The following is a 17,650-nucleotide window of genomic DNA, read 5'->3' as shown; positions in this document are numbered from 1 at the left end:
GCCAAATCTACATATCGACAATATAACTTCTGGAAAGAGATTAACGAGTCATTTGGTGCGGTCCTTTCGAAATGTTAGAAGTGAAGAAATCTCTTCATATAGAATAACAAATACCTCGGTACAAGTTTAAAAACTTGAATGTATAAGTTTAAAGAGTTGCAACAACTCGACATGATAAAATTGTCTGTATTGTTGGTCAATTACTAACGACAAACCAGGCCGATAAGTTATCGGTCGCGAAATATCATCCGTTGTACCTTTAAATTAATGACAATTTCATCATATTACCCGTCTAAGAAAATTCATAAGTCTTTTCTTATCGAACATTAGAATGTTCTCTCATCAAGATGCAACCTTATTTTCTTTATAATGAGATGGATTATCAAATTCACTCAATTTAATCACCCCATGGAAAACTTTATGAGTTTCATTCAAATCGATAATACTTTGCAAGTCCTGGAATGCCCAAAAAAACCAAATCCATCATCAATATATATTATTTATTTACTTTTTCCTTTTACGGAGATTTCCTCCTTAAAGAAGCGCGACATTACAGTTACAAATTTCAAAAATACAAAATCAACAGCCCGGTAACTCTATGAATTACAAAGTTTTACACATCTCTCTTAGAGGCAATTTTGGTAAGGAACAACTTGTTACAAAATATTAGATTATATTTTCTCCAATCGGGCCAAGAAATATAATTTAAAGTAATATTTTTTTTGGTCGAAATTCGCAGTAATATTGAAATCGGAGAAAAAGGTTTTGTTTTTTGATTTTGATGCCTTTGCAAATCCCCAAAATTCCAGGGTCTTTTACAGCAGCAGTTCCGCGTCGCGTGCGTTCCCCCTCCCGTCTTTTAGCGCGTCGCGGATATCGAAAAAGGCCTCCTTTTTCCCGGGCAACTGGTTAATTTCTTTCTTGGGCAGGCTGCCACGTCATCATTGAGATTGCTTGTTTTATTTCCTCTTTGCTTTCTCCTTTTTTCCCCAATTTTGAGTTAATACTAGAAAAAAAATCCCAAAGTCCGTGATAAATTTACCGCAAACAAAAAATTTTAAACCGATACATTTGTAATAAATTTACCTTCCGTTAATTTCCGTTGAGTTAGATCAATACCACAAAAAAATCACAAACCGGTACACATATGACAAACGGAGGGTAAAACCCAAAGCCGGTATATCCATTTAACAAATCAATTTGACAGTAAAATGTGACGAAAACTAACGAAGGGTAAAATTTATCGCAGGTGTACCAATTTAGGATTTTTGGCGATCAAAAAATTAGTCTGGGGTAAATTTTTTACGGATGTACCAGTTTGGGGTTTTTTGTGATATTAACCCAAAATTTTTAGGGCTTTTCTTTCATGCATTATTTCAATTTTCTTAGCAATCCAATTTATTTCAAACATGTCCGAATCGATTTTTACTTATTATTTAATCAAAATTCCGCGACGCATGCACTTTAATTTTTTTTTTAATTTCGAATTACTTGAAAATTTCACGAAAATCAATTGCTTGCACGTAGAATCACATGTAATATTCGTTATTTTTTTTAAATTTTAAGTAACAATTTAAATTTTGACGCGCTCTAGCTCAAACAGACAGGCCTTCTTCATCTGCACTTGTAAAATTATGAGTGCAAAAAAAGAAAGGCCGCTCTCGTCGAGCATTATTACATGAAGTTCCATTCAAAAAAACGAGAAAGTCCCATTTTCAACGAGCAAATCACGGGCTCCAGAAAACACTCGAGCATCGCACGAGCGAGTCGAATCCCGAACCAATAACGGCCTAACACGACGCTGCAAGCATTTTCCGACGCCACAGACGAGAGCTCGTGCCGTGCGCCCGATCCATTTGTACCGACCCGAGAAGCTCACCAAGTTCCTAACGCATTGATGTGAGGCTGCTGTTGGGCGATCCCCCTCGGGCCACCGTACGTATGTGTTCATCAGCTAGCCTAGCCCCACGGGAAAAGAAAAGAAAGCTTTCTGGTGAGGAGGGCGGGCCAGTTCTTGCCTTCTCTTTTGTGCACCAATCAATGCACGATCGCCTCGTCCCCTTTTTATAGCCAAACCAATAGGCCCCAATTCCATCTTCCGTTTCTTGCATCAACAAGCTCCAGGAATCACAGAAGAAGCACAGCTGTATTTCTCCTCCTCCTTCTCCTTCTTCTTTTTTTTTTTTGAGCGGAAGGGACGGGAAGCCGCGACCATTGAGGTTACCCTTTTCGAAGGGGTTACTGAAGATGTTTCGTACTCGATACAGGTCAAGTAGCTACTTGGTCCGTCGAAATTCTAGAAGTCCAAGTTTAGTAAGCTTGTAACTGCAATCCTGTCGAATATGGCGGAATAGGGGTGATCGATTCCCGAATGGTCCGATTCATTCAGGAACTGGGAATCGAACTAGAGGGATCGGTTCTCAGTTTGTGGAATTGGGAACCGAACTGGTGCCCCCTAGAACCGGATCGACCAATCCGGTCCGATTCCTGGATGGGCCAATTGTTCATTTGTCGTTAATGTTCAAGATGAAATTGAAAATGTTATTGATAATTAAGGCATTTTACAAATCAGCGAGTTACATGTAACATTGTAGGTTATATAGGGATTTTTCTAATTTGTGGCAAAATTTGGTTGAAATGAGCAACTACTGTTATGTTTTGATTTGTTTTTATCATCTTACTCTAGTGCATGAGTAAACTTAGTCGCTCAAACCTTGAAGATATTCCTTTGTGAAATGAGAAATATATTAGATTTTTTTTACAAAATTTTTAAGAAATTAAAAAATATCGGTCTGATCTGAGTGGTCCAGGTGGGCGGTCCCACACATGGAACCGGACCAAAATTCACCGATTTCAATTTTATGGAATCAGTGCCCTTAGAAACCGCTTAGAACCGGCCGATTTGGACAGTTTATTTTGCTCACCCCTATGGCGGAAGTATAGGAAATCTCTCTTCATGAAGTAATAAATGCCCATGAGTTTCATCTAGTTAGCCGTGGCGTGTGATCGGGAATTTGGTTCTATGATACCAAGATTCTCCGGATTCCGATTCATACACGGCATGACATAGGCATTGAAAAAGTAGTTTCCAATGTAGATGATACGGTTACATTAGAATAGGGTCACATGGTAAAATGCTACGTTCGTTTGGCGGAGAATGAATGATTTAGAAATTATTTTCCTTAAAAGTGATCGTGTTTTCATTATCGATAATAATTCATGTTTAAACATTTCGTGAACGATAAACATATTTTTCATTCGTTCTTTTCTTAACCATGTTTAAAAAAATATTTTTCAAATCATTAATTTTTCGCGAAAAAGACGGAGCCTGACATTACCTATAAATTGAAGAAAAAGAACCAATCGAATAACGGCGTAAATTATTCTATGTGGAGTGGCGTGACGTGGGTTTTACCCGCCTGAGATGAACGTTTTCGTCGCGTCTTTTTCGTAATTCAATTTTGTAACTACACATTAAATATTATTTTTTTCTCTCGAAGTACACATGTCGAAAGCTAGAACCGTTTTCGTTTAGCCGAGCTTCATACGTCAAACAATGCAAGACGCCAACCATCGTACATGTCAAGTTGTTACAACTTTCTCCCCTTTGAGTAGAGTACAAAAGTGGGATACGAGATAGTATTGCGAGCTAAGCAACGTATCCAATTCTTACAACTTGTAATTTCTTTTCTTTTCGTTTCTTTTTCATATTTATTAAATAATCTTTTCTTCCTTATCAAGACAGAATACAATAAAACAAAAAATGGGTTATAGTAAATAGTAATATTCTTTTAATATATTTTAATTTTCTTGTTTGGTCGTCTCTATCATTAGATGATATAATGTCAATACCACAAAAAATCCCAAACTGGTACATCTATGACAAATTTACCTTAAACTAATTTTTTGAACACCAAAAACCCCAAACTAATTTGCCTGTGACAATTTTACGCTCCATTAAATTGGATTAATATAAAAAAAAAACGACAAACTCGTACACCTGCGACAAGCGAGGGGCAAAACCCGAAACATGTACATTCGTTAACTGTCACGTGTTATTTAATTCGGTAATTTGACAGTAAAATTTAATGAAAACTAATAGAGGGTAAATTTGTCATAGGTGTATCAGTTTGGAGTTTTTCGTGGTGTTAACCCTATCATTTTATATATATTTTTTGTTTGTTTGATCGTCTCTATCATTAGAATATATAAGCATGGAGATTAAGGGATAGATATAATTAAGGTATGTGTTTTAATTATTACAAAGTGATGTTGCTCGCATGTTCTTGATTTCACTTAGTATAATTGCATTAATCGAACCACGTGCACATTATACAACCCATTCAAGCGCGAGCCCAATCGAAATGCTTCCATGCCCTAATCATTGCCATCATCCTAGTTCTTAAGTTGTGAGCATGGCTGTATAGAAAAATAGTAAGGGTTAATACCGTTAAAAAAATCTTAAACCGGTACTCCACGACACGTTTAATTCGAATGACTTTTCCGCTTAGCCAAAAATCCCAAGCGGGGATCCTACGACGCATTTACTTCAAACTAATTTTTGTCTCACAAAAAATCTCGAATCGGCAGTTATGACTTCGAACTAATTTTCATCTCACAAAAAATCTCAAACCGGCATCTCTAACGTACATATACCTTTCATTAATATGCGTACCTGGCAACACGCGTGAATTCTCCACCTCGAATCTTTTATTCTCCACGTCGGATATGTCGTGCAGTCATTAAGACGTGTGGGTTCTCCATAACGAATATGTCATTCTCCATGTCAAATTCATCCCACGGTCGTCTGCACGCGTGCCAATGTGCATGGACGGAGCGTTGAGGAGGGTAGATCCAATTAAGGGGTACCGATTTAAGTTTTTTTATGAGACGAAAACCAGTCCGGGAATAAATGTGTCCCGAGGTATCGGTTTGGGACTTTTCGTGAGACGAAAATCAATTCGGGGCAAATGGGTAATGGATGAATCGGTCCGCAATTTTTTTTACGAGACGATAATTAATTTAGAGTAAATATGTTTTGAGGATATCAGTTTAAGATTTTTAACTGTATTTATCCAAATACTAATTATGCGGCAAAAGCCTTTGACTTTTATAATCATTATATAATTTGGTCTCATTATACTTTCAATTGGTGCGCATGTATCGCGATAATATCTCATTGCATGCATCTATAATTACTTAAGAAATCAGAAGATGCCACCGTAACAATCCACGTGGCAAGACGTGCACGTGGCTCTTTTTTCTTCCTCTTCTTAATACGATAATTTGGTGTGGGCGTGGGGTCCACCACCACGAGGTTTAAAAAGGGCCACTGCAGACACGACATGTGCTGATCATTTGGCCATCTTCTTCTTCGCAGTTCGTACGGTCTCTTTTGCTAAGTGGGACTATTTACACGCGCATGTCGATGTCGATGTCGATGTCGATGTCGATGCTGGCTGTGCAAATCACGGTGCCACGACTTGTGTACACTGCGAGAAATCGAGTCCGATGTGCTCGGCCGCGACCGCTTCCTCTCTCTCTCCCCCTCTCGACCCGAATTCGATCGCCGGAGCCATCGCCAACCCAAGATCCCTTCCCCAACGCCAGTCCCCGAAAAGGAGAGGGGATCTCGCTTTTAATGCCCGTGCCCGCCTGTCGGGAAAATTGGATTGCTTCGTTGACCACCCCCGGCGTATCGGGTTTCTCGCCGCCGATCGACCCCCCGCGAAACCCGTCAAACGCCGACCTACCATTCCTAATTTGACTCCTTTCTTTTCCTAGAAAGCGTGCGTGCATGGCTTAAATCTAATTTTCATCTCACATGCGGGTCAAAGGTTGGAATTTGCACGGGGAATGATATCGATGGGACACGCCCCCATCTTTCACGATTTCGACGCGGTACTTTTCAACGGCTGACCCGAATTCCCCTCCCCAAATGGTAAAATCCCAATGTCGGGTCGGTTGGACCGTGACAATGATCCGACCCGCTACTATTGGACACGCCTCGTTTAATCCCCAGTGGGTGGGGCCCCCACTTTCTATTCTCAAATCAAAGGCTAGCCTCCTAGGGCTCGTTCTAGATTCATTTATTATTGCTTTCCAATTTTAGGTTGTCATTTTCTGACCAAAAAGAAAAAGAGTGAAGTTGTCGTTTTTTCGACAAAAAAAAAAAAGAAACTTAGATTGTCATTTTTAGTGTTTTTCAGCACCTCCTAGTTCACGCCACATTGGTGCACATTAGTGCGATGTTTGTTTTACAGAAAATGTATAATTTGAAAATATTCTGGTAAAAAAATATTTCGTAATCACTTACAAAAATGAATGAACGAATAATATCCGTATTATTTATGAAAATCTTTATACATAAATTTTTATCGAATGCAAACAGTTTCTATTGATTAATTATTTCAAGCGATGCAAGCGATCGTTTTTAGGAAAATATTTTCCGAATCATCCGTTTTCCGCGAAACAAACGGGGCCTAAATTGATTTTCATAAGCTACTACATGCCCAAAATATAAAAGTGGTATCGTGAAGCCATTTAGTAAATTGATGCAGGGACCTTACTGTCAATGGAAAATTTGGTAGCTCGAATGATCCGTTTCACGAGCAGGAATTCATATATTTCGCAGGCCTCTGAAAGAAAGAATCTTCGTATTCACCAGATGCATGCCGCCGTGTTAGAACGATCCATCCAAATTTAGAAATCGAAGTAAGGCAATAGATAAGGCCCTAAGAAGAAGAAAATCGTCATAATTACTTGCTGCTTGAGATACGCAATGTATATCCCGTAAATTTCTTCATTTGCACACACGTTTGGAAGTCTTAATTTACCCCATATGAGATTGGTTAAAAGTTCATCATCAGACCAAAAATTCAAATCAATATGGTGATTGATATTGTCACGGCCCTCTTGGGGTGGACTCGAGTGAGCTCGACGGATCGCCTAGCGGGGCGCGAATGATTAAAGATTTCGATTAAAGAGTTCGCAATCCAATCCTGGACTTCTTCAGGCCTTGTCGTATGCAGAAACAGTGGTCCATCCTCAAGGACCCAATCCAGAAGACAGGGCACATGCACTTTTTCAACGCACTCACCCGATCTCGTCCGATCCATTCCTTTTCTCACCTTATCCTTCCGATTTCTATATCAGCTATACAATATCAGATGAAAAGTTTGGTCACATTTTGTAATTTCCTGCACAACATTGAGTGCATGATGGCTCATGGATGGTTATGTCCTAAACCACCCGTCTGATGTCTTCTAGGCAACTGCCAGCTCTGATGCTGATGGGTCTGAAAATTGGGTGTTGTCAGATCACTATCCAATGTTGGCATGAACTCCTTGTACATCATGCAAAACGACCCTTCTCAATTTTCCATACCCGTTTGCTTTCTTTCACTTTCCTGGGAAACAAACAAGTGTTGTCGTTGTGGGATTGGAGGGCCAGGACAAGAATTGCCATGGCAAGTTTCGTATGAAGATCTGTGGCAGGTTTAGTGTCAGTAGCAGAAGACAAGACATGCAAATTGACTGCAAATATCTCTACACATTATTGAGGAGAGAGGGAGGGGTTCAGGGCCATTTGATTAATCATCGTGTTATACGTGGGAAGATGAACGGGGCTAAGCGATTTGCCAAAGCTGTGGGAGGTAAAAATGCATCGGCGGTTTTGATCGACATACCATAGACAATCTTGTTTGGACACTCTTCATGGTACTTCAATTCTAGGCTTTGGCCGACGGTATTCATTCTAATCAAGTTCCACGACAAGAGCCACTAATAAGTCGGTGACAGTGTCTGTACCTCTTGTTTTCATATTTGAAGATAAACCTATTGCCATGCAATAGTTAGGAATTCTTGACGGTATCGAACTGGAACCACCTGACCAAGTTACTTGGAAAATTTAATGTCGGTTTGAACTTTGAATTCACGGTGGGCCTTCCGTGCAGAGAAGGAAAAGCTGCTTTGATCCTGATTTCAGCGGCAAACAATATGCATAGTCAAATTGCATAGTTACGTGCATGAATGGAACCCCAAGTTGAGAACACCCATGCATAGTCAAATTGCATAGTTACGTGCATGAATGGAACCTTAAGTTGAGAACACCCACTAGTTTAACAAAGGGAAAAATCAAAGTTATTGAAGGCCTCAAGTTCTTCCCCACTAATATATGGAGTTGGATCGACACAGTGATATGGGCCTGGAGCTGCAGCTGATTTGTGCTCTTTGAGAGAGCAGTTTCTTTCAGAGAAAAAGAAAGGCAGATGAGAAAGCCACATTAAAAGAGACCCTCTTGATGCAGAGCAAAAAATTTGAAGACCCAAAAAGAAGAGAAATCATATCATGCTTCATGAGTCATAGCCACTGATATAGAAGTTGATTTACCGATTTTTCTCAACTTTATAGAGACATTACAAGTTCAGTGAACTCCGACCACTGCATATCCATGGCGAAGTATGATACTTTATAATATAGATTTTACCTATGAAACTAACAAAAGGGGAGAGCCCACACTCAAATTGAACAACTACCAGCTTCATTCCGTACATATGACTCGGCTCTTCAGCTCTATCAATGCATCTGACTCGAAAAAATATAGGAGCTAGAGATAGAAAGGCAACCTTGGTAGAATAAGCACTAGCCTTGTGTAACATTTGGAACACCAAAGGCCATCGAAATCCATCTCCATTCATCTGTACATTGCTGCCACGGATACGATAAACCATCCGAAAGCAAATGTAATTGAGGTGAGAGAAAATGGACAAGGATAAAAAGGTTAAAAAGATGAGCCATTATCACAAAAATGAGACATCGTGGATCCTTGCTTCCTCCTGATCTCTTCCAACTCAGTCATTTGATAACTGTAAGTCCCTCCACATGGCAATCTCTCTCTTTTCTTCTATCCTTCCATGGCCAGTGTCTCTTGATGAAGCATAGTCAGTTCTTTTTTTATGGGGAAGAATAGTCCGTTAACGACTCATAAAGATCGGCATTTCAGCAGCGTCCATCCGGATTTGTGCTTGAGAAGCCGAACATTGTAGCTCCGATTTCGTCCACCAAAGTTTTCTAGCTCCAAAAGTTCCAGGAGTGGTATCCTGTTATTTACCTTGCTTCTTCCCTGCTGTTGAGAGACAATCAGTACAGTTATGAAAATAACATGTTTTATTTCCATGATATGCATTTGGCACCTGAATTTGAGGAAACACAGACACTGATAGTTTAGACTTTCACACCACAACTCCACAAGTCATCATTGACCCATGATGATATTTTCCCTGTAACATGGCGAACGTTGTTTCTTCCTATAGCTATTGATCTTTTTTCCTTGTAAGTAAAAATGCAGATTAGGTCGACCAGCGCTAGCAATGCCTCTCTAGGCGTTACCATATTTTTTCTAAGCTATTAATCAGCATACTTGTCCTCATGCTTTTGTTCTGGTCATAAAATCACTCTGCCAAATATGGGATCTGATGGAGTGCACTGACAGGCTAAAGGTGAGATGCAATGAAGCACATCACTTGTGATTAAAGACAAAAGGGACAAGTATGACCAGAACTGGATAAGCACAATTTATTACAGCTAACACTAGAGAGATTTGTTCTGGAATACCTCTTTGGAACCATGATCTTCGGACTGCTTGACGGATGTGCCTCTCATGTTTTTCCAACAGTTCGTCAACTCTGTGAGACTGAGACAATAATGGCCCGGAAAATTCAACTTTGTCTGCATGATCATGGTAACCCTGTCCACAAGAAAATATAAGTATAATAAAACCAGTAAAACGAAATGGGGTTGAACAGTTCTGTACGAAAAATATCAACGCACATAAATCACAGAAAATTAAAAGGAGTATTTCCCAAATACTGTTCAAAGGCTCACCTAAAAGAGAAACAAACTACACTTGACCAAAACTGACACAACTTTGCCTGATGTGAGTTATTTAATATGTCAATCATGATAGATGATACTCCATTAGTTAAGAATTGACACAGTTACCACAAACAAGAGAAACACTGATTCAGTTGAAGACTGATACTGCCCTCGTCAAAACTTCCTTATCTCGACAAATTCAGTTGAAGTACCATCATCCAGACACCACAAAGCCCAACTAGTTTCCACATCTTTTAATGATTCAAATGCTAAAAACACTACAATGATCATAAGCCTTTTGCTACACGAAAACAGCAAGAATACCAATTGTAGTTCGCATTCAGTGTAGGTTAATGCAGCAACTGTTGATGATTCATATTTGACAACAATGCATGTGTGCGAATTTGAGTAGTCCTCACCAAATTGTTTCTCTTAGCTGCCATTTCCTCTCTTTGATAGAGTGCCAAAGATAGTTCTTGTGAGTGGTATTCATCAGAAGCATCAAAGGAATCAGGACGCTCAAAGTGGCCCCATTGGTTTGGAATCATATGCTTCACAATGTCATTTGAATAATGGCCTCTAGAGTTTGTACGTGCCCCATATGGTAAGTTACCGTTTTCATGACGCTTCGAGTCGACGTTATTCCTCGGTTGCAAGGTAATAGAAGGTTCTAACACATTGAAAATGTGACCTCTGGAAATGGATCTAGTGTGGGATCTAACAGGAGCCTCATCTTTTCGCCTTTTTGCCCAGGCAAAGCCACTTGATGAAGATACCTGTAATGGGCCAGAGAAAGGAATGTCTCCTTGAGATGCATTCTTTGCATGAGAAGCCTCTTCAGGTAAATCTAGTGATGGCTTCGGTGCATCCCAGCCTGATATGACTTTGCCCTCCTTAAGGATGTGCAGCTTACTGCCATTGACTTCGATTCTATCGGCAACTTTAGCTGGGGGTGCGAAATCCTACAAGACAATAACAAAGTTAAATAATATCAGCTGCATTTGGCAACAACAGTAGAGAGACAGAGAGAGAGAGAGAGAGAGAGAGAGAGAGAGAGGACCTCTGTTGGTGCCAATTTACTGGTTCCATGGGGTTTTCTAGTTTGTTTTCTTGCAGTATCAGGTCCGCGAACTCTCGCACCACCCTTTTTCCTGTAATTTAGATGGAGTTTGCAATTTGCCATAAGTACAAGAAGGACAAGCACAGAACAAAAACATATTTTCTAAGCTTGTATATGACCCATAAAGGTTCCAGCATGGATGGTGCATTTAGAGATCACTTTGAAAGCAGTTATAGTCCATTTCTTTTGTTTCAGAATTTGAAATATATCCTCCTAAACCTTGCGAGTCAGCCACTCCTCAGCTAGTATCACTCTCCTTTAGTTTCTCGAATCCAACACATGTTGACATGAAAGCTCAGAAATCTCAGTAGAGGGCCTTCTGTTTTTTAATTTCAGAGTATTTGCAATAATCATCTCGCAGCCCTTTGTGCATTCTTCACTGATAAAATCATAGACGTCGGTGGAAATCCAACTGCAACAGAAATTCCTTTTGCTGCTAGCAGGGTTGCCAGTTAAGCTATTTTGCCCCATTTTAATATTGTATATTCCGTAAGATCATTAATAGACATCCAGATGCAATAATTGCTAGACCAGAAATTTCAAAAGACAACGAGACTGGTTAGATCTTTTGATCAAATAAGCTACATGAGAACCCTCACCTTTTCACTTCTTCACGATTTTTCGCGTCAATTTCTTTGCTAGGAGGGTATATTGGCAAGCTTGACGGTTCACATGCGTAAGGCTTCGTTCTGAAATACTGGAGATTGCATAAAAAATTGGATCAGGAGAGCTGTTGCCACCTAGATAAATCAATTAAGTTTTGCAGGTATCTGGCGTTTTTTTCTTTTGCTGGTAGATATCTAGAAGCATTGTTCAGAATAAAAGTTGTGGAAATTCAATCTAGTTCATGCAATAACAACATGTTGACGCGTGTTTTGTAAATCAGAACCCCTCACCACCCACAACATGCAATCATGTCTAGATGAAACCGAAATTGACATTCATATAAACAGAACTTCAAACCAAAAAAAATGAAGCTAGTCTTACTTGTTGGAAAATCTGCTAGTAAAAGACGATGGAAAATAAGAACAAATATCTGAGGCATGCAAGCATTGTCCTTAAGGATAACTCCACATAAGGCTCTAGCGGCCATCATCCCAGGATACACAGATCTTCCTCTTTACTCCGCACAGAATAATAGAGGGAGCAGGAACAACAACGTTATACGTAAAACCCACCCAGCAAATAAATGGAAAGAAAAGAGAGAATTTCTAATTATGGCTTTCAGATTTTCAAAACTGTTGAAATATCCAATATTTCTAGCCAAAAAGCACATGAAGCTAGTCTGATGAGCGGGGTGTAGGGAACCAAGGAAAAAGGACACCACAAAACATCATTTATCACTGATACCTCAGATGCAAGAGCTGATGAAGTATTCCCACGCTTGTGAGGCTCAACTGAAAGAAGTGTTCCTATCAAATCCACGGCGGCAGCAGGCAAATCTGAAAAGGTCTCCCTAAGACAGCTATCATATGGCTGCTGAGGCTTGAAGAGCGTTGCATGAGGAAGTCTAGATTTCTTCCAGTAATCATCAGGTGGCGAGCCGCACAGCTTGAAAATTTTGTGCAATTGTTCAACCTGTAGGTCAAGAATAATCTCCTCAGAAATCAAAGATAAACTTGCGGAGAAGTCGCAAGTGTCAAAACAGTAAAGGATTATAAAGATTTCTCTGTATATTCTGGCTAACAAGAATCACGAGCGATATTAATTTTATTGGTGAAGGTCATCTACATGAATCCCTTTGTGCGCTTGCACTCTGTCTTGGGCCACATGCTTTTTAATACTGAACATGCAAGCTTATTTAAAATTTCTATTAATATCTTCTCCATCCCTTCACATCACTTATTTATGTTAAGTTCAAGACAAAGTTTGAACCCAACAGTCTCTGGCCACTAACAAATAAAATTACTAGCTAACCTTCCGTAACTATTCATCCATTACCAACCGAAGGCACCTAAATAGGGGCAATGGAAGCTATTGTACTTTTTTGCTGAAGAAATTTCAAATAAAAGGACAAAACTTGCACTTTTCAATGCCACAACTAGCTGCTAGATGCCTATAGATTATTTAATAAAGCTAAAAATACTTTAGAAGAAACGTCGAATGCTTTCCTTACTCTTCCTTGAATTTTCCAATTTTTCCATCACGTCCTTACCATTAAGACTTCCGAGTATGTCCATGCTTTGAGTGATCAATGATTAAGTGCAAATGGTTTTTATGAATTACAGTTTCACCAAAGTAATAAGCCTGTTGGTTCAGAGGAAACACAAGCTTTAATTGCTTAGTACCTCTTTGGCAAACAAAAAAGAAATGATCCTTACCTCGGTCCTTCCCTGAAGAATGGGTTTTCCGAGGATAATTTCTGCAAACACACAGCCAACACTCCACAGATCGACTGATGCTCCATAATCTGTTGATCCTAGCAGAAGTTCAGGAGGCCGGTACCATAAAGTCACAACACGGCTAGTCAAGGGCTGCCTGTTTCCAGAACTACAGAAGTTGGCCAATCCGAAGTCAGCCACCTTCAGAATTCCTTCATTGTTTACCAAAAGATTCGATCCCTTGATATCCCGATGCATTATACCCCTCGAGTGACAATGATCAAGTCCAGACAGTAGTTGCTTCATGTAGCACTTGATCTACACAGTAAAGCCATTTTATAAAATAAGCATCCCTTCAAGCAGCAAATTATGTACTAAACCCCAGCTAGACGCTACCAGTGCCACTCCAATGCACGAACGTGATTCCACCTGATTGACAACTCGCCATTTCTAAGTCCGCTTGACGATTATCAAAGCATATTCTCTCTAGTTCCTTAGTTTGAATACTGCTTGTAGTATCGTAGTGAGTCATCTAGTTTCATTCAATGAGTAGTTTAATTTTTTTGAAAATGGAAACATTCTGTAGCCCCCTAGGTGCTAGGATGATTATATCAAAAGTGAAGCAAACAAACCTGCGCCTCGCTGAACTTGATGTCTGGGCAAGACAAAAGTCCGGTTATATCATGCTCCATGTACTCAAATACGAGATATATGCTGCAAGATAATCTAGAAGTGATTAACCCCTCCAGCTTCATAATATTTGGATGGTCAAGCCTGCGGAGTATCAAAATTTCTCGTGCCATAAATCTGACGCTTTCTGGCTCAAAGTTGTCAAACCGAACTTTCTTTAGAGCAACAATCCTTCCAGTTTCAAGATCTCGTGCTCGAAAGACACTGCTATATGTACCCTGCCCAATCTATTCTCACAGTTGAAGTTAAGAACAACCAATATCAGTCGTACATCCAGAGCGATGTATTCGTGGCAAAACAGAAAATTCAATCAAAGACAGCAGGTTTCACCCATAATAGTCGCAGCATACCAACAGAATAAATTGCATAGCTTCCTATGCTGATTTGCTCATTGGCCCTCTCATAGTAGCCATGATAATATCTACTTCAACCTTAATGAGAACGGTCTGCAAGCTTCTTATGTCAAAGCTACTTTTACAATTGGCCACAATGCTCTACTCAATTGTGCAAGAGAATCTCCACAAAATAGGTAAGACTTAAGAGATGCTCATTTCTGAATGACTCAACAGTGAAGCTAGATAACTGAAAAAGTATCATCTCAGCACTTGATGCCTCCTAAATGGGTAGTTCACCGAACTAACTTAAAGTGTGACTTAAATAGAGTCCTGCACACTTTTCAGGCATGCCCTAGCGAGACTTTATAGTCTGGCTCTCGGCAAGTATAGTCGAAATACAATTTCTTCAACACGAGATATCCACCAATGAACGTAAGTTACCAAATGGACAGGACAGAAGACATCATTTCTATGGCTCGAATTGTTTCTTCTCTGTTACAAGCATCAGAAAAACCATGAAAAGAACCACAAAATTCCACAGAGAAAATGCAACTTTTGAATTCTGGTCAGTATGGAAAAAACCCATTACAACACCATAGGACAAAAAGAATTGAAAGTCACCAGTGTCAAATTCACAAATGCTCATACTTATCGCGAACAGCGAAATCACAAGAGTCGAAAATAAAATAAAGCTCCGCAAGCTAACTAACTTATAATCATGATTGTCAAACAAAGATGGGAGATGCACAAACTTCTTCTCTTCCCACTTGTTCACAACGTACAAATTCCAGGATAAAATAAACCGGAATATGCTCAAACCGCAAAAGAGATGAAAACCACCAACCTTCTCCAACTTCTCGAAAGCGTCCGCCCGCAGCGGCACCCACCCGTGAATCGCCTCGCCGGCCACAGCGCTGAGCCATGCCGGCCACCCGGCCGCCACCTGCTCGCCCTCCACGTACTTCTGCAAATTCCCCAACCTAAAGCTCAAGGAATCCCCATTCGAACTCGCCCGCCCGGACTCGCCCAGCTCGCTCCCGCTCAGCCCCGCCCCGACCCCGGTCTCGCCCCCCTTCTTCTTCTTCTCCAGCTCGACCCACCCGACCCGGCTCCGGCCCGAATTGCCCGGCCCCTTCGCCGCATTGTCCTTGAACTGCCCCGAGTGGTCGACCGCGGGCGTCACGGACACCGCTTGCTTCGAGCTCACGCAACCCATCAAGGCTCGAGCCCAAATCCAGAGATGGGCATCGCACAGATCCCCCGGCGGGTTCGGGTCGACCCGGATCGAGCCAGGTGGGGTGGGGGGGGGGGACGGTCGGAACCGGCGAGCCCGGAACTGGGTCACCTCAGAAACACGAGAAAAAGAAGAAAGAGGAAGGAGAAAACAACGAACGACACGGGAGCGAGGAACAGGAACAGGAACAGGGGTACGGATCAAGAACGATGGTGGGGGGTGGGGGGTGGTGGAAACAAGATGGGGCTTTTATACGACCGATCCAAAGATAGAAAGGAGGGAGCCCCAATCCCTGTCGAATGTCGGGTCGCTCTCTCCCCCCTCCCTCCCTCCCCTCCCGCCCTCTCAAGAAACGACCTTTTCGCTCACGTTCAGCTCAGCAGCGACAATCGCGGGAAGGGTTAGATAGAGCGGGGAGGGGGAGAGGCATTTTAATGGGGGTTGGCGCAAAACAGAAGCCAGCGAAATCAACGGGCAAAAGAAATACACGAGAAAAGGGGCCGAAAAGGAGAAGGGAGGTGAATGGAGAACGGGGTCTTGGAACATGGAAACGGGCGATGCGGGGCGGTGGTGGCGGCGGCGGTGGGGTGTGGTGTGGTGTGGATGGATGTGGGAACGAAAGCGATTTTTTCCTTGGCCCTCTGGCACTGTGCGTCGCGGGGCGCGCGACTTGTGCTCCTGAAATTCTCTGTCCTTGGATTCTTGTGTTGCCGTGTGAAATGCTGTTGGATTCGCGCGCGCAAAAATACAGACTGTTGTCTTCTCTCGTATCGCATGCAAAATTGGTCTGTATGGACAGACAGAGACAGAGAGAGAGAGAGACAGAGAGAGAGAGAGAGAGGAAGAGGGAGAGTGTTTTGTGTCCCCGTGTGTGTGTGGTGGCAACTGGCAAAGCCCGATAGGGGGGCAATTTGGGTGGATTTTGACTAGATGCGCCTTGGATTCTAGAAAAAAAAATTTGGGGGAGTTTTCCTGCTTTTTCTTTTTTTAATTTCGAAATTTGATGTATCTAAGATGCCTTCTTCTTCTTTTTTGAAAAAACTTTCAAATAAGAGCGTGAAGCATTCTCATTTTCTCGAGCAAAAAGCCTGGAGTGGACCTTGTTTCAAATAAGGCCCCGAAGTGGTCAAATTGTTTCAAATAAGGGCTTGAAGTTGTCAAAATTGTTTCAAATGACGACTCTTGGCCGGCCGGTCGACCAACATGTGACTATTCCGGCAAGGGGTATTTTAGTCAAAAAATTCTAGATATATATTTTTAAATTTTTTTACTTTTCTTTTTTAATTTTTCCTCTTCCCTCCCCCGGCCAACGTCGCGCCTCGTCGATGACCAGCGGAGGTTGCCGACCTCAGCGAGGGCTGCCCTCGCCCGTGTCGGCGAGGGCGGCCCTCGCTTGAGTTCGAAGACCTCCATCGGTCATTGGCAAGACCCGGCGATGGCCGGTGGAAGGAAGAGGGAAAATGAAAAAAAAAAAAAAAGAAAAAGAAAAAGGAAAAACATAAAAAGGAAAAAATAAAGAAAAAAAGTAGATGACAAAAATGCCTTTTGACCAGCGAGTTTAGGCCCTTCTTTGAAATTAATATGATCACTTAAGGTCTTTATTTGAGAAAATGATGGCACTTCATGCTTTTATTTAAGATAATATCAACTTCAGGCTCTTATTTGAGAAAATGAAGACATTCTATGCCATTATTTGGAATTTTCTCCTTTTTTTTGGGAATGACTCGTATTTCTAAGTTGATTTGCTTGACATTTTCTAATTCCCGTTCATATTTGTTCACTTTCTAAGCCTTATATAACATTTTTTTTCATCAACGCTCGACCTTTCTCATTCTCAAATTTGGTTCACACTACATAACATAAAACCGGATTTGAACTATTCGATTTTTCATTTCGATATACTTATTATGTGGTGGTTTTTTATCGCATAATCAACACTCTATGTTCTATCAAAATACTTTATGCAATATCTTCAATATAAGCAATTTTTATAGAACAATTGGGATAAGGAGGTATAACTATTTTATGTTTTTTTTACTCTGACATAACCGCGAGTCCTTCGTAAGAGATTCGTA

The 17,650-nt window shown here is 40.9% G+C and overlaps 1 protein-coding gene across 2 annotated transcripts; it reads right to left on the bottom strand.

Annotated features, from left to right (window-relative positions):
• Positions 1-8,631: 8,631 nt before the first annotated feature.
• On the bottom strand, positions 8,632-15,827 carry LOC115691096 (protein IMPAIRED IN BABA-INDUCED STERILITY 1). 2 transcript variants are annotated; one of them, XM_056319108.1, is made up of 9 exons: positions 15,186-15,827; positions 13,949-14,233; positions 13,317-13,634; positions 12,346-12,573; positions 11,595-11,692; positions 10,936-11,026; positions 10,295-10,837; positions 9,615-9,747; positions 8,632-9,126 (listed from the first exon to the last, which is right to left on the bottom strand). In XM_056319108.1, the coding sequence occupies exons 1-9, from the start codon at positions 15,555-15,557 to the stop codon at positions 9,104-9,106; spliced, it is 2,091 nt and encodes a 696-aa protein (XP_056175083.1). In that variant the 5' UTR covers positions 15,558-15,827; the 3' UTR covers positions 8,632-9,103. The 2 variants fall into 2 exon arrangements, with proteins under 2 accessions (XP_056175083.1, XP_056175084.1); XM_056319109.1 differs by having other exon boundaries at positions 8,632-9,123.
• Between the last annotated feature and the right edge of the window lie 1,823 nt (positions 15,828-17,650).

The sequence above is a fragment of the Syzygium oleosum genome, unplaced genomic scaffold (assembly GCF_021117445.2).
Source record: "Syzygium oleosum isolate NSW1041296 unplaced genomic scaffold, Sole_v2.1 Sole_v2.17, whole genome shotgun sequence".
In the NCBI taxonomy this organism is placed as follows: Eukaryota; Viridiplantae; Streptophyta; class Magnoliopsida; order Myrtales; family Myrtaceae; genus Syzygium; species Syzygium oleosum.
Note: the sequence above shows the minus strand (reverse complement) of the source record. Positions and strands in the feature narration are given on the sequence as shown.